This window comes from Drosophila miranda, chromosome XL (genome assembly GCF_003369915.1).
Source record: "Drosophila miranda strain MSH22 chromosome XL, D.miranda_PacBio2.1, whole genome shotgun sequence".
Lineage (NCBI taxonomy): Eukaryota > Metazoa > Arthropoda > Insecta > Diptera > Drosophilidae > Drosophila > Drosophila miranda.
Window position 1 is genome coordinate 15,902,813 of NC_046673.1, and position 23,662 is coordinate 15,926,474.

At 45.4% G+C, this 23,662-nt stretch overlaps 3 protein-coding genes across 5 annotated transcripts; 2 read left to right on the forward strand and 1 right to left on the reverse strand.

Moving 5' to 3' along the window:
- The first annotated feature begins 1 nt into the window (after nucleotide 1).
- Nucleotides 2–23,466, forward strand: LOC108164603 (serine-rich adhesin for platelets). 3 transcript variants are annotated; one of them, XM_033395827.1, is made up of 7 exons: nucleotides 2–405; nucleotides 11,850–11,967; nucleotides 21,214–21,292; nucleotides 21,360–21,795; nucleotides 21,859–22,408; nucleotides 22,480–22,659; nucleotides 22,730–23,466. In XM_033395827.1, the coding sequence occupies exons 3-7, from the start codon at nucleotides 21,244–21,246 to the stop codon at nucleotides 22,838–22,840; spliced, it is 1,326 nt and encodes a 441-aa protein (XP_033251718.1). In that variant the 5' UTR covers nucleotides 2–405; nucleotides 11,850–11,967; nucleotides 21,214–21,243; the 3' UTR covers nucleotides 22,841–23,466. The 3 variants fall into 3 exon arrangements, with proteins under 3 accessions (XP_033251718.1, XP_033251714.1, XP_033251709.1); XM_033395823.1 differs by lacking the exon at nucleotides 2–405 and adding an exon at nucleotides 2,017–2,116 and having other exon boundaries at nucleotides 22,480–22,653; XM_033395818.1 differs by lacking the exon at nucleotides 2–405 and adding an exon at nucleotides 2,019–2,116.
- LOC117190793 lies at nucleotides 14,138–15,750 on the forward strand. Its single transcript, XM_033395849.1, has 2 exons — nucleotides 14,138–14,508; nucleotides 14,569–15,750. The coding sequence occupies exons 1-2, from the start codon at nucleotides 14,459–14,461 to the stop codon at nucleotides 15,653–15,655; spliced, it is 1,137 nt and encodes a 378-aa protein (XP_033251740.1). The 5' UTR covers nucleotides 14,138–14,458; the 3' UTR covers nucleotides 15,656–15,750.
- Nucleotides 16,631–18,477, reverse strand: LOC108164602. The gene is made up of 2 exons (XM_017300440.2): nucleotides 16,986–18,477; nucleotides 16,631–16,914 (listed from the first exon to the last, which is right to left on the reverse strand). The coding sequence occupies exons 1-2, from the start codon at nucleotides 18,420–18,422 to the stop codon at nucleotides 16,738–16,740; spliced, it is 1,614 nt and encodes a 537-aa protein (XP_017155929.1). The 5' UTR covers nucleotides 18,423–18,477; the 3' UTR covers nucleotides 16,631–16,737.
- Nucleotides 23,467–23,662: the final 196 nt, after the last annotated feature.

Consider the following 23,662-nt stretch of genomic DNA (forward strand, 5'->3'; position numbering starts at 1 on the left):
CAACTATGTATAAACATATGCTGCCCGCATCTCATTCGTTTGTTCCGGCATCTGTGCATTTACAGTATTTTTAGCTAAGTTATGGACTTAAAAACCAAATTCGTTGGCTTTGAAACCAAGTTCGTTTCAAAAGAGAGGCAGCCTAGCTGAATGGCCCCTACCTAATATAGTTATACCATAGCACTCCGTCGCTTGCAACAGAACCTCCCGTTACGCGAGTGAGTCGCCTTAAAACCGTTCGTGCCGCAGGTAGAGCTGCGCCGTTGCGTGTGTGTTTTTTTTGCCGTGTGTTTTTTGCGTGCTCTTGTGTTTGATAGTGTCGTTGAGCGCGCCGCGCGCCCTGTGTGCAATATTGTTTAGACACGAACACAGCCCATATACTGCTGATGTCCCGAGAGCCACAAAGTGAGTTCCATATTAAAATGAAACGAATCTGAACGTGATGTAACTTGTCCCCTAATAATATCCTTGTGCCTCCCAAAATAAGAAATCACCTCGGGTTCGTTGCTGATTTTGAAACCGAGCCGAGCCGCCTTTTACCTAATTAGCTGAAGCTGTTTCTGTTTCTGTCTTGGTATCCAAGGGATACAGGGATACAGATACAAATGCAGACACAGATACAGCCAAGGGTGTGTTTTCCCCCGTTTCGAGCGTGTTTGTGCGTGCGTGCCTGTGCGCGTGTTTGAACCTGTCTCTCTGCCTGCTAAAAATCAATAAAGCAAGAGTCAAACAACAACGGAATGAGTGCTGCTGCTGCTCCTGCAGGTCCTTGCTCCAGGTGGTTGCTGCTCCACCATTCATTGAGAGGGGGATGACTCCACTCGACTCCCCTCCCCAGTGCCGATTGCAGCTTTACAGCTGCTCGTAATAGCCGACCGTTAGCCGGGCGAGCGAGCACTTGGATATTTAGCCGAGCATGCAGATGGCCCCGCGCCAAAGCCAAAGCCAGCCAGCCAGCCAGCCAGCGTCTCTCTGGGTGTTAAATGATCGATTTGCTCTTGCCACTTGCCACTAAAATGGAGCTAATCCCCCATACCCATACCCACATCGACATCCACATATGGAACGATCCCAATGAACAATCATAGCCGATTAAATTTTATCTACAGCTGGCATTACGAGCGGCACGGAGTTTTCTTTACAGTTAGCTGCCTTTCTTAACTGGATTGGCAATTGCTGTGTGTGCCTCTGTGCCCCTGTGCCTGTGTGCGTGTGTGCCTGGGTGCCTGGGTGCCTGTGGCTCGTATATTAAATCATTTACACTTTGCCAACTGCCATGCACTGATTCTGATGCTTCAATGTATTGTTTACTGTATCTTTGCCTCTCTCTTTGTCTGGAGAGACTCTGACTAATGCAGTAGTTATCTTTTATTGGTCGCTGTTGCCATTATCTTATCGGGAATACTACGACAGCAAGTACTTGTAGCGGCAGCGGGAGGACGACTCTATCGCTATCGATCTACCTATGGATGGATGGATGGAGGGATGGATGAATGGGCGGGTGGAGGGGCAATCTCTGACTCACGGTAGGGGACTGCGTATCAAACGAATTTCAAGTCCAAGTGCAGCCTCAATTGCCTGATTGGCATTTTCTTATTGTATCTCTGCATCTGTATCTGTCTCTGTATCTGAAATGGAAATGCGAATGGAAATGAAAATGGACATGAGACTCGGGACACGGGACATGGGACAAGGCAAAGGCAATGGCAGGGCCAGCTGCTACCTGCCGCACACCCGCCCCCCGCTGCCCCTACGGTAGCCCACACCTCTCTGTTTCTCTGTCTCTGTCTTTAGACGACTTCTATAGTCTTTCAAGTCGTTAAACCAGTTTATGACTGGACGAACGGGCATGGGGGCCACACGCTAAGTAGAATCAACAGAGAGACGCTGAATCAGCTGCTCCATAGGCTCTGAGTCGAGTCGGCTCTACGCTACTGTTGTTTTAGATAGTCACCCTGTTATTGTCCAGAGTCGTCCAGCATTGGGGTATATACATTTTGGGTGTACAATGGCGGTAACCAATGTGGAATACTCGTGATGATCTTTTTACTAAGATTTTGTTCATAAAAAAACACCCGAAACTGATGAATATTAAAACCAGATTATGGAACCACAGGTATATTTTCTCCAAAAAGTTCTAAACATTATTTTCTTTGTGAGTGGAAATGTATTATATTATATTACAAACCAACTTGCAAGGAATTAATTAAATAATTAATATTTATTATAATTTATTAAAAAAAAAAAACCGTTAACAAATGTATTTCTAATTTATTTTTTGTGATTTAAAATTGAGGTTTTAATTTTTCTTAAAACACCTATATTTTAATTTAATTTTTATTTTCTATATTTTTATATATTTTATTATTTATTTATATTTTAAATGCATTTATTATTTTTAAAAATTATTTTTAACATTTTTTTGTGTTAAAATTATTTTTGTATTTATAAATTAATTAATTTTAATTTATTATTATTTTTTTTCTTCCTTTGATTTTTTATTTATTTCTTTGTATTTTATTCTGATTATTTTACTGGCAATTCAATGGCTCAATGGGCATCCCCCAGTCGCAACATTAAATATGTATAGACTGCGCTTATTTATGCTGTTATTGTTATTGTTATTGTTTAAGTAAAAATGGTGCGAAGCGGGGAGATGCACATACATGTACCGCCTCTGTGGAAGCGTTTATTGGTGGAAGCGTGCCTGCTCGTGGGGGCACAACGACTTCCTCATATTGTGCTTTTTCTGGCCAAAATCAGCTTGTAAAAACCAATTAATAAAATTCCAAATTCAAGCAACAAAAGAGTGAGAGAGGGAGAGTGGGAGAGGGAGAGAATTGCTATGAAATCATCAAGCTTTCTGCGGAACAGACAGATTTGTCATCCCATCAGCGGCAGTGGCAGCGGCAGCATCGTCTAATTCTAAGCCTCCAACAAATTGAACAAAAAAAAAAACTTTATTAAATTTAGGCCAATGTCAATGCCTGGCCAGAAAACAGATTACCCGTTCGAGGGGTGGGGGGAGTACTTAAATACTTAAACATTCAAAAAAAAAAACATTAAACATAACGCGTGCGAAGGGTGAATTATGAACGATTGAACGATTGAGCGATGGAACGATCTGCGGAGTCAAGTGGATTTGCCGGCGGCGAGGATGGGGAAGCCTTAGCTTCAAGAGCGGTTCCGTTTCCCATCCCACAAAACACATCCAAGGGAAGGGCAGGGGGGCAGGGTGGGGGGGAGTGCCACTCAACAGCTGTGCCGTGCCCCATCCACGAGTGTTTACAGTTGTTGATCTGGCATTTGTGTGTGCTGCTGACTTCCTTGTTTCATCGCTCGTTTTGGCTTTGGACTGACTTTGAACTTGGCTTTGAATATTCGTGGGACTTTCGAAGATCGTGTTCGATCGTGTTCGATCGTGTCGCAGTCGCCTTTTGACCTTCCAATGGGGATTGCAGCCTGTGGCCGGCAGACCCCCAAGGCCCTGCCTTCCATACATATTTCACCCGTTGACCCAAATGCAATGGCCACACACACACACAAAAAACAACTTAAAATTCAAAAAAATTCAATGATTGCAAATGCAGAAACAACAACAAAAACAACAACAACAATACCATTAACATTAACAATAGTTTAGTTTATTGAACGCACAATGGGAATGGAATGGGGGGTTGGGGGGGACTGGGGTGCTTGGGGTGCTTGGGGGGATGCGAAAATTGTTTAGCCAAATGAAATGCCTGCGAAATGCCTCGGAATTGTGTCAGCCACAAAACACAACAAAAGCCAGAAATTTCAAATTTATGAGTCTCCCCCCCAAGCATTGGCTTTATTAAGACCAAGAATACAATGCCATGCCAGATATGCACCGAAGGGTATTGGTATTGGTATTGGTATTGGTATTGGTATTGGGAGACCATAAACAGGAAATGCAAAACTCGATAAGCAGTCTCCTCGGATCCCAAAAGTGGTTCCCTCTTTTCGATGCGGATGCACAGAAGATCATTTAATATTTATGCCATTAAATAATTGAATAAAATATATTTAATTGGAATATTTCACCAAAAAATAAAATATTTTCATAAAAAAAAATAAAAATATATTTCAAACTTTAATTAAATAATTTTTCATATAAAGAAAGATAAAGGAAAGATAAATATTCTATATTTAAAATAAATATGTTTTAAAAATTATATGTAGCATTTCTTATATTTGAATGGGAATATGCCATATATTTCATATTTAATTTATTAATTTAATATTTAAATATTTAATATGCATCATATTCCATTTTAATGTTTGAAAAATATTTCCATATTTAATTTGAAAACGTTTTCATATTTAAATTAAATATTTTTCACCACCAAACCCAAATAAAAATGCCCCATTTAATCTACATATATTTATAAACTCCTAACAAAAAACAATATATTTATCTTAAAGACCAAGGCTTTTCGAAACCCTGCAGAAAACAAACGCAATTGAATGATTAATATTTAATAATTATGGTAAATTATAATTAAGTGTTTAAGCAGTTTAAACTTTCAAAGTAGAGGAATTCTCACGTAATGCCTCTTGTGCCTCGACAACAACGTTTCAACTGAATGCAATTCGATACTTTCTGTTCGTTTTGGAGCCATATTTCAGCTTACAGATGTGTCACAAAATATATATATAAATATTTCGCTGTAAAAAACAATAAAAGTCAGGCGTTTTTCTGTCTCTGAGATATTGCGCAGCTCCAAGAGGAATTTATAGGGCAGAAGAATCAAGCTTTAGGGAATAATTCGGGGAATGTGGAATATGAGATATCTATCTCCTCTGCCCCTGCCCCTGCCCGTGCCCCTGCCCGTGCCACTGCCCCTGTCCAGTGCAAAGACAATGTCACTGCCAGACGGCAGAGGCTCGTACGATGCTGATGATTGTTCAATGACAATGTCCGGGGAGGATGACTCGTCTTGGCAGTCGTCACAAATATACAATTATCATTATGGGAAAGAGGCGCCTTGGCTGTGGCAGATGCCGCTACAACTGCCGTTGCAAGATGCAGTTGCAGTTGCAGTTGCATTTTCTTTCCAGTTAAACAATTCCCATTATCGTTTCGTTATTAATTTTTGTCTGCTTTGGGGGATTTTGTGAGTTGCCACATCGGAGGCACAATAAAGCGAGCGCGGCAGACACATGGAGGGGGGTTTGGAGGGGGTGGGGGCCTGCTATTGTTATTGTTATTGATTCGATTGGCTTTGCATAAATTACACGCTTTGTCACCTGCGCCTCGCAACGCCTCGGGAGCCCTCAGAGATTCGATTACGAATTTATGGATATCGGTGTTGTTTTTTTTTTTGCTTTAATTTTCATTCCAATTCAATCCCCATCCATCGCTATTGCTGGGGTGTGGGTGTGGGGCTACTTTTGATTTGGTTTAGTTTTTCTTGTTGTTGTTGTTGTGTGATGTCATGCCCCTTCCCCCTGCACATCCCTTGATGGGGTTATACAATAGCTATTCGCATGCAAAAATGCAACAATACTGGAAAAATCGAGGGGAAATAATTAGCTTACATTTTTACCCTCAGGCAGCATTTAATGAGGCCGCCGACGGCGCCGCCGCCTCCTCTCTGGGCTCTGTGGACTCTGGGTCTATGCTTTGTCTGACCCCCCGATGGCCTCACTCTCTCTCTCTCGCTCTATCTCTCGTCTATCTGTCTCTCTGTTGTGTAATTTGTTGTTAAACTGTCAATTGAATTGACGTTACTCATACGACCCGTTGTTCGAGCGGATGTTTAGCTCTGCGTGTGCCCCAGTCCCCGTCCCACTCCCAGTCTCTTCTGGAATAAAACGATACGTAATCTCGGAACCTTTCAAACTAAATAGTTACTCGTACTCTTACCTTTCCCAGATCTATAGCCTTTCGATTGATTGGCTTTTCCTTCACTTTCAGCTGCTTTCGAATATCTTATGCAATAATATGTTTACGGATTAGGGGCCTGCGACCCCTAGCCTACGGCTATTCTATGTGCAGTCAAAAAAAAATCATAGCTACGGCTTAGATTTTTCCTTTAATTTTTCTACAGTGAATATTAATTTTTTTATATATATTTAGTTACAAATTTAACAAATTTGTTTACATTTAATTTTTTTTTAATTACACTGAGAATTGAATCTAAGGGGAAAATATAATAACAATCAAATTTTAGTAACTTAATGCTAAACAAAAAAAAATTAAAAAAATAAACAATTTTTTATTCAGAAAAGATTTCTAATTAAAAAAAAACTAAAATATACAACAAAATAGATTTTAAATATTTTATTACAATTTTTGTAATTTAAAAATATTATTATTCCTTTTTTTAAATATAAATGGCAGGCATAAAACTAGGAAAAAAAATTGTCCAGTTGCAAAGTTGACATTTTTCATATGAATATTTTGTTGTGGCACCCATGGAGGCCACCAGCTTGCCAAAAATTGTTGAAACAATATTAAGTGCCCCCTAGATTGAAATTGAATTCCCAAAATAAGCCCAATTTTTGTACTTATGGCACCCCAAAGGTGTTCTATGGGAACAGGCCATTCCATTGGGGTATTTTTGGTGTCCAGGTATCATTATTTGTGACTCGATTGAGGGCGAAGTGCCGCAGAAATAGAGTACATATGTATCTGCCATCGTTTTGATCTTTATTTTCTGTTCATTTTTGTCATACGGCATGCCCTGGAAGCATGCCAACAAAAAAGAAAACTCTTTTGCAACGCAAAGACATGTGGGGAAGGCGTTGAAGAGGGGAGGGGTCACATCATAATCAATCTGGAAATTATATACACTCGCACTCGTACTCGTCTTTTGTGGTCTGGTTTTTGTTGGAGTCTTATGTAAAAGTGCGTTTCGTTATTTCGGAAAAGCGGAACGCGTGCAAAAAGTGTCGCTTCAGTGGGTTTTTCCAAGTTTTCTCCAGCCCGACTGCCCCCCCCCCCCCCCTCTTGGGCTTTTCTTTGGACCTTGAAATGAAAGCATATCCTTGGCTGGGAAATAAAAATAGCCATGCTGCAGACGACGGACGGGCCTCTCAAAAGGCAAAAACGAAACGAGAGCTGACCTTTCGTACTCGTTGCAGACTGTAGATGCCACACAAAGTGGAGGAGGAGGGGAAAGCAGAAATCTTAAGAACTCTTTCGATTAGAGAACTGTCGGGTTGCCACTTCGAGAGAGAGCGGGTTTCTTGGTGCTTCTAGGAACATTTGTAGAGACATTTCAATGGATTTTGCATCGGAATATATGGATATATGGATCAAAAACTTTCAAGGCCTTTGGCAAAGCCTGCTTTCTATGGCAAAGATTCTTTAAGATGCAATTTTGGGACAGCCCTCTCTCCCTTGGCCTTGGTAGAAAAAGCAAACGACAAGAATAACGGACACCCAAGTACAGGAGTAAAGTGGAAGCCTTTCATTCGATGTATTCGATGCATGATTTAAAATTCTTTGAATTCGAATACAAAATGAACTCGAGTCTTGAGCTTCCATGAAGAAAATCAATCGACATTAGAGAATATAGCTAAAGGAAGTGCTGCAGTCATCATTATTCCCCCCTCTTTGTATCCGCATAGGAAATGGAAACAGGAACTGAGCTACGATTATGATTATGTATCTTTTATCTAATGAACGGGTTGCTGGTGCTGCTGCTTGATGCTTCTTCCCCCAATTATCTATGTTTATGATCATGTAACGCATTATGATTCCACATCACATGAGATGGCAAATTGATTAATCACACAATTAATTGTACAATAATTAATTACAAGGAGCCACAGCCAGAGACCGGAGAGAGGGAAGCCAATTCCGATGCCGATGCCGGACACTGCAGTGGGCCTGGCCTCCCTCCCATTATGTCACCTCCCCCCCAGTGGCTAATCGAATTTGTTAACGTATTTTTTTTTTTGTACACTCACAAAAGGAGTGAATACACTCACGAGTGTGCTGTGCTATTCAAAAGAGAAGTACGATTATTATATTGTTATTAATTTTTGCGTTATTGTGTGTTTGGGAAAGTGACGCCGCCTGCTACTGGCTGTCGGCTGCTGGCTGTCTAAGTAGTGCAATTAGCCAAGAAAAAAAAAAAACCGAAGAAAGTAAAAGTGTACGGGACCTCCCGGCCCCCTCTAGACACGGAGGGGGGTTACGGCTACGGAGCCATTGTCTGCCAACCTCCAAACGGTGGCAAATGGAAAGGCTTTTCCATAATCATTCGAATGTATGTATGTATCTTTGGGATGTATCTGGACAACAAAGGCACGTTCTGGGAAATGGAATTATTTTTTATTTTTTTGTTAAATATCCCCAAAAGCATATTGTTTCCATTTGCTTACACGAGTATTGTTTTTATTTCGGTGCTTGACCCATCTTTCCTTCGACTCTAGCCCTTTGATCAAAGCGACACTTGAGAGCCGCTGAGCAAAGATACATTTGAGATTAGCGAGGGGGGCTCTAGGGCTCTAGGGCATGTGTTTATATAGTGGTCCTACAAAGATCAACAAATCCTACAACAACAAATGTAGGTTTCCTATCTCTTTCCTGTGAGTGGCCACACATTCTAGATACATAGATTGCCCAGCTATAAGGCGGTCTGATTACAGTATATATCATATTCCTAACTTGAATATACTTGACTCTTCAAGTCTCTCTCTTCAAGAAAGTCTCTACTTTCTTTCATGTGAAATTCTTTGACTGTGCCAAACGACGCTGATTGGCTGCACAAATTTCCCATAAGTGAATGGACCAGAAACAGAGGCCATTCGCCTTGCCTTCTGTGGAATTGTTTCCACTTCCGACTTACCCTCTGGAAGTACTTCCTTCTGCCCTGATTGCCCCCTCTGAAACTGCGCTCCTGTGTCCAATGAAATCTAGGGAATCTACGGCACCACACGGTTTGGGTGCCCCACTGACGTCAGTGTCTTTTGTCTTTTGTTCTCTGTGGAGAACGTGATATATGGGCAAATACTTTGTTGTATTGTAGTGCCCGGGACAGGGCATGGGGAGTCGGACACAAGTATTTGCATAATGAGGTGTGCGGGGTAGGGCGGTAGGGGGGGATGGCTAATAAATTATGCAATTTCCTGTCATGCTCTAAGCACTTAATTATGGTTATTAAAAATTTACCAAATATTCGTAGGTTTTTTCTTTGCTTTGTTTCGGCGGATCATTTGCACACAGTTTAAGCTTAACTTGGGGCACCCCGATGGCCCCTCCTCAGCCACCGCTTTTCCGTATTGGCCATATCATTATGATGATTTGAATTCGGATTCGGATTGGGATTCCGATTCGGATGTGGCGTGCCAGACAGCAAGTATTTTGCAAATGCGGCAAACAAGTTGAACGAACGCTTGCAGCGATCTCTCTCGATGGTTGAGTCTCTCCCTCTCCCTCTGGCGCCCTGGTTGGAGGCAAAAAAGATGACAAACCAATACGAACGATGGAGGGAGGGGGTGGGGGGGGGGGATATGGGATGGGATGGGATGCCATGGGAAGATGTCGGGGAAAATGTTGAGGAAGCTTTTACTGTGGCTCCGCTGAGGCGGGGAGATCGGCCGCTCAACGGCTTCATTTGTCAGCTCGAATACTGATTTGGCAAATCACTCACGTGTTTGGATTTGTGGCCGAAACAGTGCGTTTCAGCGCTGTAAGCCAAGAATGGAATGTTCGTGTATTGAAAGTAGGGCGCGGGGTGGAGTGAGGGAAACAATTTATCCAAAATCAGACTAAATAGAGTATAGAAACAAAATTTTTTTAAATTAAACAAATAAATTAATAAACAAATAAAAAAACAAAACAAAAATTATAATATTAATAAATATAAAATAATAATAATCATTTTAATTAATATAAAATAATAAATAAAAAATACTTTTTATAAATATATGTATTTATAAATTATAAATTTTGTTTTTTTTATTATTATATATTTGTTAAAAATATTTTGTATATTAATTATAATTATTATTATTATTTTTTAATCAATTTAAAATAATAAAGAAATAAGAAACAAAAAAATGATTGTGTTATTAAATATAAAATAAATTAAACAAAAATTTTAATAAATATAAAATAATAATTAAATTAAATAAATCCGAATAAACAAAAATATAAAATAAAAAAATAGTCGAATACGATTCCGTCCCAAAAATAGAAGAACAGACAACGTATGTGAATATTTTGTTAAATATTTAAATGGTAATTCCTTTGTGGGCTCTTAATTTTGTCGAAAGGTGTCTTCAATGCGGCAATTGCATTTGCAGGTTTCGTGCTGTTGTTGGGGCCAGAATAATCAGATTCCCCGACTCCCAGCCGATGACGTTTGCTTTCGGGGGCTTATCGAACATCGGGGCAGTGGAATCGGGGCCAGAGCTAATCGCCGGAGAGCTCCCACGGCTGACCCCAATAGTAGGCCCACCGGCAGCCATTCCGGGCCCTCTGGCCACTCTGCCACGCGGGGCACGTTCCATGGAAATGGAAAAACGAGAACAAGAACAAGAAGCGCCGGGGCAAAAAACACGCTAACAGAATTTACTCGTAAGTTTGTCACTTTCTCAGTCAAAAGCCAAAACACGAACGAATTGGACACGACCATTGGGTGCGGCCTTCAATATCTTATGATTTGTATACGTATGTATATGGTGTTGTCTATAAAGAGAAGTTCTGTGGTGGCCGCACCACACCCATGCCCCCCACACAGGGGCACACGTTACACTTGAGCACGTTCTTAGAGTAGTATCTCGTATCTCACTCTGTCTCTCGTTGAACCAAATTACAATTAATTGCCCCCGTCTGGGGAGGTTGCATCAGAAACCCGACCGGCGACAGATCACAGATCACACGAGTATTGTACGGCGCATAATCGTAATCGTCGCTCGACTCAGCCCAGTCAAATATAATTATAATCGTAATTATTTTATAACTACCCAGAAACCGAACTTGTTTTAACCGAAAACCCAAACAGCAGCAGCAGCACCACCAAATGCTGTAACTGAATCTTGTGTCGGGGGTATCCGAATCGGAATCTGAATCTTTCAAGCGCTCTGAAGCGAATCTGCATCCGCAGTGGAGCGAGGCATCCAAGACCAAGCAGCGTGCCATGTTCCATCCAAATAACATTTTCGGTTTCAAGTTCGAAAGATCTAAGGGCTTGAACACCGAAGAACCAAACAAACTACCAGCTGGCACAATCTACAGACCACCTAATGCCCTAGAACTATGCTTTTTGTCAGCTCTATATCCATCCAAAAAATACACTAAAAGAGAGACTCAAATGAGCTTCTTCAGCAGCGTATGTGGCGATCAATTTATTAAAGTCAACGATGGTTCGGTTTAGATTTGCGACAAGATCTGGTTCGATGATTAGCTCGATTCAAGACGAGGTCAGATTGAAGTCGGTTTAGGACGGTATTGGATTCAAGAGCTCGCGTCGGGGTCACCAAGGCAAGGCAGAAGCCTCGTTCTTTTCCCTAAACCATCTCTTCAAAGCTCTGTTCAAAGCAAATTCCCAAGAAAACAAACTATTTGGCAAGATCTACTGTGCAATACATAATTGTAAGGCTCCAAGATGACTTTAGGCTGGACAATAAAATTCGAGAAGGTCAAGGCAAGATTTTATAGGTGCCAGAAGAGAGGTCCAGATCACTTTCCAACCGCTAAATATTCTCAATAAATCTGTAATACGTAAGGTTGCCCAAATACTACTATTTCTATAGAAGATGTGCTCGAAAGAAGCCCCTTTTAACGGCCTTTCGAATAATGTATTTTATGGCACTCCAATTTGATTAAAAGTATTCATTATTAAAAGGTTTTATTTATTTTCTTTCAGCTTCAACCGAAGGCCACTAGAAGGAACCATCACTGAGAGACGAAGAAAAGGGGGAAGCCCCCAGAGAGAGAGGGCAAAGTGCGGAAAGAAAAGTAGGAAGAACCGCAACTGTAAAACTGTAAGTACCAGGGAAAAGGGAAAAGCGGTTGGGGGAGAGGGATGGGGGGGGGAGGGGGGAAATATGTATGGAAATCATAGTTTTGGCTTTCGGATGGGAATGAGATTTCGGAATTTTGTGCGACCATATCCGGTTGCAATTGCGAATTGCAATTTTGCAGCTTCCACATCCACATGCCACGCCACCATGCCACCATGCCACACACCGAACAATGCAACAACTAACAATAGGAAAAGCCGAAGAAGAAACAACAGAAGCACAAATATGAAGAGAGGGCGAGAGAGACCCAACATATGGCATATGGAAATCTGCGAATCTCGTCGGCACTCACCATTGTTGGTGGCGTGTGGGGGGGGGGGGGGGGGGGGGGGGGGGGTCTGGGCGGAAATATTGCGTAAATGTATGATATATGCGCTGAAGATCGGATCAGTTGGAACGATTGGGAAATCAACGAATCGAAAAAGAGTCAGACGTAAGGGCTGAGGGGTTGTCCTTACAGAATGGATCGGTTCATAAATGTATAATATATCTACGTATATTCAATAGAATAAATAATTAATAGATACATATATTTATAAAAACAATAAAATTGCGTTTATTGTTTCTCCAGGTAGTTTTTGGATCCATTTTGAAAGGTTTTAACCTATGGACATGGCCATAGACCAACTATTTTTTTGTTTTTTGTCCAACCGCACAAGATTCGTCCATAATGGCCTTGAAAATCGACTACGAAAATCGTGGGAAAATCTTTTGAGACATTTCTTCGTTTATCGATAAACGATATAAAACGCGCAAAGCTTTGACCAGTCAAGGCCAAGGATATCAAGGGCAGCCCTTGTACAGTCCAGAGCAATACAACTACATTATATGCATATTTTGAGAGCTTTTTCCATTCTGATTTGCCAAGAATAAACCATCGCAAACGATTGGTTTTTTATACCCGATACTCAAAATGAGTATTGGGGTATATTAGATTTGTGGTAAAAGTGGATGTGTGTAACGTCCAGAAGGAATCGTTTCCGACCCCATAAAGTATATATATTCTTGATCAGCATCAATAGCCGAGTCGATTGAGCCCTGTCTGTCTGTCCGTCCGTCCGTCCGTCCGTCCGTGTGTCCGTCCGTCCGTCCGTCCGTCCTAGTGCTCAAAGACTATAAGAGCTAGAGCAACGATGTTTTGGATCCAGACTTCTGTGATATGTCACTGCTACAAAAATATTTCAAAACTTCGCCCCGCCCACTTCCGCCCCCACAAAGGACGAAAATCTGTGGCATCCACAATTTTAAAGATACGAGAAAACCAAAAACGCAGAATCGTAGAGAATGACCATATCTTTTAGACTGCAGAATTTAAATAAGATCGTATTTTTATTATAGCTAGCATCAAGAAAACAATTTCATTTTTTCTCGCCCTGTCTCTCTCTAACACACACGTAGCATAGCCGGCTTTGCTTAGAGTAAAACATTAGCGCCTAGATCTCAGAGACTATAAAAGCTAGAGCAACCAAATTTGGTATCCACACTCCTTATATATCGGACCGAGACGAGTTTGTTTCAAAATTTCGCCACACCCCCTTCCGCCCCCGCAAAGGATGAAAATCTGGGGATATTCACAAATCTCAGAGACTATTAAGGCTAGAGTAACCAAATTTGGTATCCGCACTCCTGTTAGATCTCACTTTAAAACGTATATCTCAAAATTTCGCCCCACCCCCTTCCGCCCCCACAAAGGACGAAAATCTGTTGCATCCACAATATTGCAGATTCAAGAAAACTAAAAACGCAGAATCATAGATAATGACCATATCTATCAGATTGCTGCATCTGGATCAGATCAGATCATTTTTATAGCCAATAGGAACAAATCAATTTGCAGTGGCTACGCAGCCCCCGACGTCACGCTCAGACTGATTTTCTGTCTCTCTCGCACGCACTCTTTGTCGTGTCGTTTAATATTAGCAGCGTCTGCCGGAGGAGAGCCATACTGACTTAGTATCGGGTATAACTGTAGAGTTGCGGTGTCCGCAGCAACTCACAACGTTCCCCCTCGTTTTTCATTATTTTGTACACATTTTTCAACGAAAATTGGTCTAATATTGGGTATAAATTAATCATATATGTATGTATATTAAATAATATGACCCTCAGTTCTTACTTTGTGGAACTATTGCATAATTGATCTGCAAATCGACATAAATCAACCACAGAATCTGCGAGGAAAGGGGGGAAACGACTGATAGAGAGAGAAGTCATGCCACAGTTAAAAGCTGCTTTAGCCATCATTCAACGTTAACGCGCGAATGGGAAATGCAAACGCAAACAGCTGATTTATTGGCAATAACCAAATTCAGAGACGAGTCGAATTCGTTCCACAGGGGGTTCAAACCTTCAAGGCAATCCCAGAAGGCTGTGTGCCGTGCGTGAATCCCTCAACGAGTGCCAACCAAATAGAATATTTCGACTGAGGCAAAAACGTCAAACAGGTATTAGAATGAACGTAGCCACCAGAAAAGCCACAGCGCCAAAGGGACACAAAGCCAAGTGAGTAACGGACTGAGGAGCAAGGCAAAGGAGTAACGAGACTCCTCCCCTAAACCACAGAAAGCTACATTCGTCGCCGTCCGGACAGATGGGCGATCGGTTGCAGGCGGGGTCTCGCGGGGTCTGGCGGAACTTTGCTCCGGCCAGCACTAGCAGCAGTCCCGGGAGTCTGGGGGATCTGCCGTACGACAATCCCGCACACTTTCCGCCCCTGGAGGAGCCACGGCACGCATCGAAGCGGCGGCAGCAGTCCAAATCGTCGTCGGGCACCGGGGAGCAGCCTCCATTGGCACGAACTCTGCTGCCCCATTGGGTGCGTATGAAGGACAGAATTTGGCAGGACAGCGTCACCAGCAACAGCAAAAGCAGCAGCAAGCCACCCGTGCCGCACCAGGAGGCGGCAACGGCCACGGCAACAGAAAGAGCGCTAGATGAGAATGAATTTGAGACGGCGCCCAAGCCCGTGACCACTCAGACGGCCCGAGTGCTCGCCAGAAAGGGACCCTTTGGGGCCTCGTCCGCGAGGAGCGAGAGGGCACCGCTGGATGCCCGCTGCATGAATCTGGTGTTCGAGAGCTTCGGCATGATCGGGATCTCCACGCAGGCGGACGATCCGCAGGTGACCGTCAAGCGGTCGCCGAAATTCCGGCTGACATCGGAGCAAAAGCAGCGACTGCACGATGCCATCGAGGAGGAGGCGAATGGGCGGGTGCTGGATGCCCTCGAAAGGGTCATACAGGAGATACGCGACGAAATCGATGAGATGTCCCACCACATGATGTCGGAGATGTCCGCGGGGAGCGAGGAGTCATCGGAGCCGCCTTCGGGCATCTTCGATCACTCAATGTGGACCGGGTGCACCTCAACGCCGAACAACAAGCCGGCAAACGAGTGCAGCTCCCCGAAGATTCGCAGCTTCGCGAACAACAATTTTAAGGACACTTATGACCACAGCTGGACGACACGTCCGCACACCATCAGGACCAAGTCTCACGGCGCCTGGAATGCCAAGGAAAGCGACTCCGATGCGCCGAAGGCATCGTCCAACGCAGGAGGAGCCCGATCCGTGGGTGGCTATCCGGGTGTGAGTGATCGCTACATTTTGGACTTTCGTCAGCCGCCATTCCCGCGCCCTTCCCGGCACTAATACGATCCATAAAATGTACTTAAATTCTCAACGTTTTTGATCAGCAAACTGTCTCAAATAAAATGTTGTCGGAGGGCCCAATGCTCTCAAGGATATCCCTATCCCTGTCCTTCCCTCCCTGCCCCCCTACCACACACTAAAGGCCGGGCTTCTTGCATTCGTTCGCGTAAGCCACTGAATGTTTGGGGTTTCCCTTTTTCAGCCGTGGCCAAAACGTATCGCCGAAGAAAGTGAAAAGGCAGGCAGACAGCTTACGAAAAATGGCAACAAAAAATGAGGGAATGGTGGGGCACAAAAAAGTGACTTGTCAGCGCCCGCCAATTGTTTGGCAGTGGCAGAAAACGTTTCGTTTTCGAGTATTACCAAACAAAAACGGGACAGAGGCCACTCCACAGAGCAGAGGAGATGCCATCGTATAACCGAAATAGTATTCTGAGGGCATTGATTAGGCGTAGAAGAAGTGATGATAGCCAGCTGAATTATGGCCAAAATATAATAGATTAAAGACTTCACTGAAAGGCAAAGAAAACTCAACAAAAGTTCTGCAACGATTGATATTTTGGATCTTATATTAAGAGCTGTTGGAGTTATCGCTTCTTCTTGATTGGAAAACAGGAATACCACAACTATTCTTGAGGGATTGCGGCCGATACCTCTATGGTGTGGGCTCTTACAATCCTGTAAGCGGAAACTGTTGAGATCTCCTGCTATAGAGTGCCACATAGTCTATCTGGGGGATAACCCCTTGATCTTCGAGTGCCCGAGAGCCTGACTGAGAGGGAAAGCACAGCTGCACCTAGACCTTCTGCCAGAGAGAGACGAGAGGGTTCTTCCCCCTCCACAGACTAGAGACTGCAGCATTTTAGAATGCCGTGGCACTACTACCAGGTCGTAGGTGGTGCGTGGCCCCAGCCCCTGGCACTTTCAATTTGCATACAAATTAAGCTATCTGTGGGGGATACAAGTGAAAAGAAAACAAAGAAGACCCTCTGTCTGTGGAATTTCGAATAGAAATCGTGGAAAATCGCAATCACAATAAACATGAGGCCTTTGTGGCGGGTCTGCAGTTGTTTTGTATTCAATTAGGCATCGGGGGGCATTTGGGGCATCTGGGGCATTTGGGGATCAGCTGCCTCCGAAGAATCTTGGTCCAGGGAAGGACCGTGAAAGAACACCTGTACATCCTCCAGGGGAGTGCTTTCGTCCTCGACGAACTCGATCTTAAGGATGTCCCGGCGAGGCTCCCAGTACTCCGCAAACTACAAGGCGACAAAGAGACCAAGAGAGAGAGTGGAAAGTGGAAGGGATCTGTAGCTTTAGGGACACTCACCACGGTCTTGTAGGCGACCAAAAGCGGCGTGCAGTTGGCCAGAACGAGGCTCAGGGGATGGCCCACGGCCATTTCGGCCCGTGCGCGATAGACGTTGTGCAGCAGGGCGCCCGTAAGGAGGGGGCCCTCATTCACGCTGAGCTCCTGGATGTCCGGACAGCGCTGGACGATGTCCTGGACCTGGCTATCGGTCAAATTGTGGCACCGGTTCAGCGCAATGTGGCGCTGGGCCCGCGGCAGATCGAGGCTTCCGATCGCCACGTGCCCTAAGTCGCAGTTGCCCAGGACGAGGCGGTCCACGCGAGTGCAGCGACCGATGGCCAAGGCCGCGAGGCCCTGGGCACCGTTGCCGAGCCATCCGCAGTCCATCTGTATGGCCTCGATGGAGTCGCCCTTCAGGGCGACGATTGAGCGCAGACAGTCCACGGCCAGGCTGCTGTTGCGGCCGCACTGCGTCAGCTCGATCAGCTCCTGGTGGGGGCGACTGATCAGCAGGTCCCGGTGATTGGCGAACATGCTGACGGGCACCGATATGCCGCTCACGAAGGGGCACTTGGCCACGCCGCTGAGGTCGAGGCGGGCGTCGCACTCGGCCTTGATCAAGAGTCGCTCCAGCTGGCGGCAGCGCTCGAACACACCCGTGATGGCGCTCTGCGAGATGCTGCCGTAGAGGGCCAGCAGCTCCAGGTGTGCGAAGCGCTCGATGAAGTGCACCTGGACGTTGCAGTGGAGGTGGAGGCGCCGCAGGTTCACCATCAGCTTGGGCAGCGAGTGCATCGGCCATTCGGAGAAGGTCACGCGGCAGCTGCTCGTCTGCGCCGTGTCGCCCTGGGCCCCGGTGGCGGGGTCCGTGTCCCTCGACATCAGGTGGCACTCCTGCACAGAGCTCAGGTCCCCCACCTCGGCCGTCTCCAGGGCCTTGAGGTTGTCCGCGAGTCGGTCCACGTCGAAAACCACACACTTGAACGACTTTTGCATGTCGCCCAGGAACAACAGCTGATCCTTCGGGCTGGGCAGCTCCTGGTTCAGGTATCGGAGGTCCAAGCGCCTGGCACTCGCGTGCCACAGCTGCGAGCCGACGGCCAGCGTCGACGGCAGCATCTGTTCCCCAAAGTCCAGTCCGTGGATGCTGTGCACCCCTGCCCCCAGGCCGGGGGACGCGGAACGGGAACGGGAGCCCGATGGCTGGGCCGCCTCCTCGCCGTCGCCTGGCTTCGTGTCGGCACTGAATTGCACGCGTCGCCTGGGCTTGGGGCCTGCGGGGCCTGCCCCGTCCTGCTGCTGTCCATCGACCATTATTGCAACGAGTCGAAAGCCGAACGCGAGATTGCAAAGTGCAAAGAATTTGAAATAAAATTTGGAAAATACAATGAAAATTGCGTGTGGCAGCTTAGTTTTATTCCGTTCAAAACTGGGAGCTGTTCTCCTTAGTTTCATTCCATTAAGTGGAATTTTTTCAAGCTATACTGAGAGTCTACGAGTATCTGAAACAGCTAGGTCTACTATGATCCCTCTTTGGCAACCATTTCAAGGCCTACCCCCCAGGGGCTCCAGTGGCTCCAGGGGCTCCAGGGGCTCCAGGGGCTCCAAGGGCTCCATAGAAGTGTAGAAAGTGAGCGTGGACTTTCCCATCGTAGATGATATGGTGCTGGCATGGCATGGCATGGCATGGCACCTTGTGGCAAGCTTGCATCTAATTATTGCACCTTTGCTGCGGCCCGGGCCCGGGGCCGGGGCCGGGCGACGCCTTTTCAATTTTGCTTTTGTCGCTTGCACTTGAAGGTTGCCTCGTTTTCATTTCACTCTCCCGCCTTTTGTGCACTTTGTGCAGGGCTGGGTATGCCACACTTTGAGAGGCAGTCTGCCAGGGCCGAGAGGGAACAGAATTCGAGCTGTTTCTTTGCCTAAAAAGTGCATCACTCTGGCATTCTATTGCCCCCAAGGGATGCCTTTAAGAGGCATTCAAAATGTCCATAAATCCCCTGAAAGTTTATACAATTTTCTGTTCAATCCATAAATTGTTGCCCCATCGAGTTTAAGGATGGCATCGCGAACATCGGGGCCGACAATATTACAGTCGAATCTCAAGTGGAATTCGTAGCATGGAAAATTCGTAGAATAAATTTTTGCATTGCAGATTTCTGGAAATAAATTCGTGGTACGAAAGCTCAACTGTACATCAAATAGTAATCAGCTGTGAGTGTTGTTGAAAAGCTGTTGCACTAAGCAGACGTTTACCAACACTGATTAAGAGTATCTTAAGACATTTGCAGTGTATCCCCGTAGTCTGTGGCCTTCTTAGGCTATGTGCTGTTTCTGGTGTTTGTGTGTGTCTCTGTGTATGCCTGTGTGCGTGTGTGTGTGTGCCTTTGTGTGCGTGTGTGTGTGCCTTTGTGGCTTGTGTGTTAATTGCAGCGTGTGGCGGCAGCACTTGCTCCAGTTTCATGGGGCATATGAAAGTGCATTTGGTTTCTGCTTCTGTTGTTTCGTTTTTATTTCTTTAACATTTTGCTGGGGGGGTTATTATGAAATGCTTTGCATACTAGCGACCTAGAGTCTACGCTGCTGGCTGCCCCCCGCCCCCAGCCCCCAGCCCCAGAGATGGCATTTGAAAGCCCCCAAACCCCCGCCCAGATTCGCCTACAGATACGACACGGAGAGAACATCACATCTCTGGATCTATGGATGTCATTCGTTATGGTTCGCAGATCTTTTGCCAGAGGCTGGAGCCCAGACAGTGGCTCTGGCTGGCGGCGGGCTTCTCTTTACCTTTAAACAATTGTTGGCTTTTGCTTTATGGCCCACTCGAATTACCATAAAAACACACATTAAAGCATAAAAGCAAAAGCAGGCAAGCGGGCAAATTAATGCCGCTGTGTTGACCTTTAACGCCTCATGCTATGCGTACTCGTACGCGTACTACGATTATGTAGTGCCCATCCATCCAACTGTGGGTCTGTCTGGGGGTCTGTCGAGTGCTTAAAGGCGTATACGTAATATTTTCAGGGCTTAAAAGGGGCGGAGGGAAGGAGGGAGCACCTGTTATGGGTCGGGGTGGGTCCATCTTATCAATTTTCGGGATCGACTTCACTCCATTGGCGGAACATTAACCCAAATAAATGGCCAGAAAGATACAACGTTTAACAAAGTTCTCATTCTCTTTTTTGGTTGTTGTTTTTGTTGTTGTTTTTAGCACAAACAAATTAGGACGGGCTCTTTGTTTTTTTGTTTTTGTGTCTGTCGTTCCATGGCTTTTTCGGAATCGCCAAAAGTCTGGTGGTGGCAACCGACAAAACCGAAAACTACAAGTAAATTGTATTTTCACAGCCGCCCGCCCCAAAATGGGAATGCTAATTTTTGCTACCCTCGAAATCTTGCCACTCAAACGGGGGTATATTGAACGAATGCCCAGGGTTGTGACCTCCCTTCGAATGGGAGGATGGATGGTTTCCATTCCATGTGCAGGTTTTTCAAGCAACATTTCGATTGGTTTTGCTGTTAAAGTGGAATCGAATCCTTCTGTAAATAAATATTCTGTGAAAACGAAGAAATGAAGGCCTGAAGATTCAGTAATCTTTGCTGAAACATCTTTGGGTCTTAACAGCACTGTTCTTTGTACGGGGGCATTACACAACACTGAAGCACACAGGCCATGATGGGTAGGGGATTAGTCGGATCCACTCTGTAACCTCTGGCTGTCTGTCGTTCGTTTCTTATTTGCTTTTGCGTACTGCTTTTGTTGGCGGGCTGTTGGCCAGAACAAAAGCGGCGAAAACAATTAAGCCCCAAAGAGGATGACAGACGGAGAGGCAAAGCTGTAGCCGAAGCCAAAGCCAAAGCCATTTAAGACAATTACATCTTTTTAGCATGGCCCGAAAAGCGTGGGCCGCAAGACGCCCCAAAAATGGCATGGAAATGATAATCAAAAGAAGATTTGACTGGAAGGAAACACTTTTATGAGCCAGATCCAAGTCGACGACCTTCGGTTGGGATGGGATCCCTGCGCCCAAAAATGGCAATTCCTTGGCCGCGATCAAACCCGTTTTTCACAGAATGTAAACCGAATAAAAACAAAGAAAAGCAATTTCAATGACTTCATCGGGCATCGGGCGGGCATATAGTAGTAGTATTTTATGGGATTTCGTGGAGTACTTTTGGGCCACACATTGTTACCCCTGACTCATCCTCTCACGGTCTGTCTCTCTCTCTCTTTTCATTTCCTGGGCAGTCGTCGCAAGATCACAGAACGGAGCGCATCATGACTTTCTATTGGTGGTCACACTGGTTCTGGATAACCTGCCTCAGCGGTAAGCCCCGGTAGACCCAGGCCCTAGCCTGCCAGATTGTATATCCTTTGTGTGTCCTGTTCTGCAGTTCAATTGCTGTCCAGCCATGTCCACACATATCCCAGGAGCCAGGAGGAGGAGGCACAGCAGGCGGCACAGCCTGTGGTGCGGCAGACCACAAAGCTGTACCAGACGACGGTCAGCCAGACCTGGTCGACGGCCACACAGAGCAACATCATGGATCTGACCAACAGGCCAACAGGGGGTGCCAGTGGCAGTAGCGTGACGCCTGTCTACAACAGGGAGGATGAGGATCAAGATGAGGAGGACGATCATGAAGATCTGCTGCTAAACGATGGAGCGGAACTCCACCAGCCAGATGCTGATGCCGATGCTGATGCCGATGCTGATGCTGATGCCGATGAACTGGAGGAGCCTGTGGATGCTCAGTACGAGTTCAAGCGCTCGGCGGACTTTACCTCCGAGCAGCTAAACAATTTTACGAATTTTAGCAGTAGCACAAGGTAAGCCACCGAATCACATTTCTTTGTTCTAGCTCCTAATCTTTATCCGCTTTCCTTTGGCAGTACAAACGGCAGCAACAGCAACAGCAGCAGCGCTTTGAAGCCTGCTTTGAACAGCAACAGCAGTAGTCCAGCCACAACGACAGCAGCCACCACAGCCTCATCATCAAGCCCATCCTCCTCCTCAACAGCTGCCACAACAACAACAACAACAACAACGACAGCAGCAGCAGCAACAACAGAAGCAGCTACCACAAACGGTGGAGCAGCTACAGCAGCCACACCAGTGACATCATCGGCCACACCCTCAACACCGAAGATCAACACGGAATGGCTGTCGGATGAGCTGCTGGAGCGTGAGGGCGAGAAGGCCCCCTTCACGCTGGAGAATGCCAACAAGGAGGAGGAGCTGCGTCGGGCCGAGAGCGAGCATCGGTCGCGCAAGTCGAAAGTATTGTCGGCCGAATACAAGCACATCAATCGGTACATCAATTTCTCCAGCGATACAAAGAGCCTGCTGACGCGGTCGGCCTCGGCGGCGCCCAGTGTGGCCGATGGCTATGATGGGGCCAACGATGATGGTAACATTTCATCCGAGGCGCTGGCCATTCAGGTGAGACCAGGAGCGCCCTTTAGGCGGTGCTGGATTATGAATCAAACTCTAACGCTATGGAATTTTTACAGCGTACGTATTTCCTGGACGCGGGTGCCATTTCGGCCATTTGTTTCACGGTCTTTGGCATCTGCTGCACTGTGGGCACCATTGGGATTGTGCTCTACCGTCGGAGGTTCATGAACAAGCCGCAGGCCCTGAGCGAGCCCGATTCCAGTGTCTATATCGATGATAGCACCATGCGGGTGAGTGTAAGGATTCGTGGACCAATTGTCATCCCAATCTGTGGCACCGCATTTCATACTTCTTTCCCGCCCGCAGGACACCTCGGATGAGATGTACAGCCTGGACAACGATTCGTTTCTCAACTCTTTGGAGGCGATGACAATACAGAACTACTGGACGGACACGGTCAAACATACAAAGCTTTAATTTCTGAAGGCGTCCGTCCCCGTATTGGAATCCCCTTCCTCCCTACGTTTATTGGTTTCTCTCTTCTCCCCCTCTGGCATCCCTCTGGATGCGTCACCACATCATAATCATTAAGTAGCGTAGCGTCTAAGCTGGCCGCCCACTCGGGGCTGGAGCCGGGGCCGGGGCCGGCGCGTGTGTGTATGTATTTACTAATGTTAGGCACAACCAAAACGAGCAACTAGTTTAAGCCAAAACTACCAAAATTATGTTTAAAGTGTGTGTATTTAGGAGTTAAGATAAGCGCAAGAATGTTTGTTGATCTTAAATGATCTACCATCTACCAGATCCCGAATCACCCCCAAGCACCCCCTCTCTATGAACCATGAACTCCTGTATTCCAACTCCCACACTCTTATCCATTAGTTAATTATTAATTCTTATTTATATTGTTGACTATTGTTTCTCTACCCATTCCCCCCGGCACTCCACCCTTATGTTTCGAACATACATATGTATGTATATTTATTAAGTTTTTTTTGTCAACATTCATGTATGTCCAACAATTAGAACGCAATCATTCCTTCCAGTTTAGCGTATAGTGCAACTTAATATGTAATTATTGTATTAAAACTGAATCAAGCATATAGCAATTAAACTTAAACAAGAAAATTGTTTCATTATCTATATCTATAGAAAACAAAAACCGCAACAAAAACAAGAGTTAAAGAACTTTACAGAAAACTGTTTACTGCCACACAACACCAAGTTCTTGTCAATTTTTGCTCATCGAATTTGTATACACCTCCAAAAAAATGTGTTTGTATTTCCGAAACTCCAAAT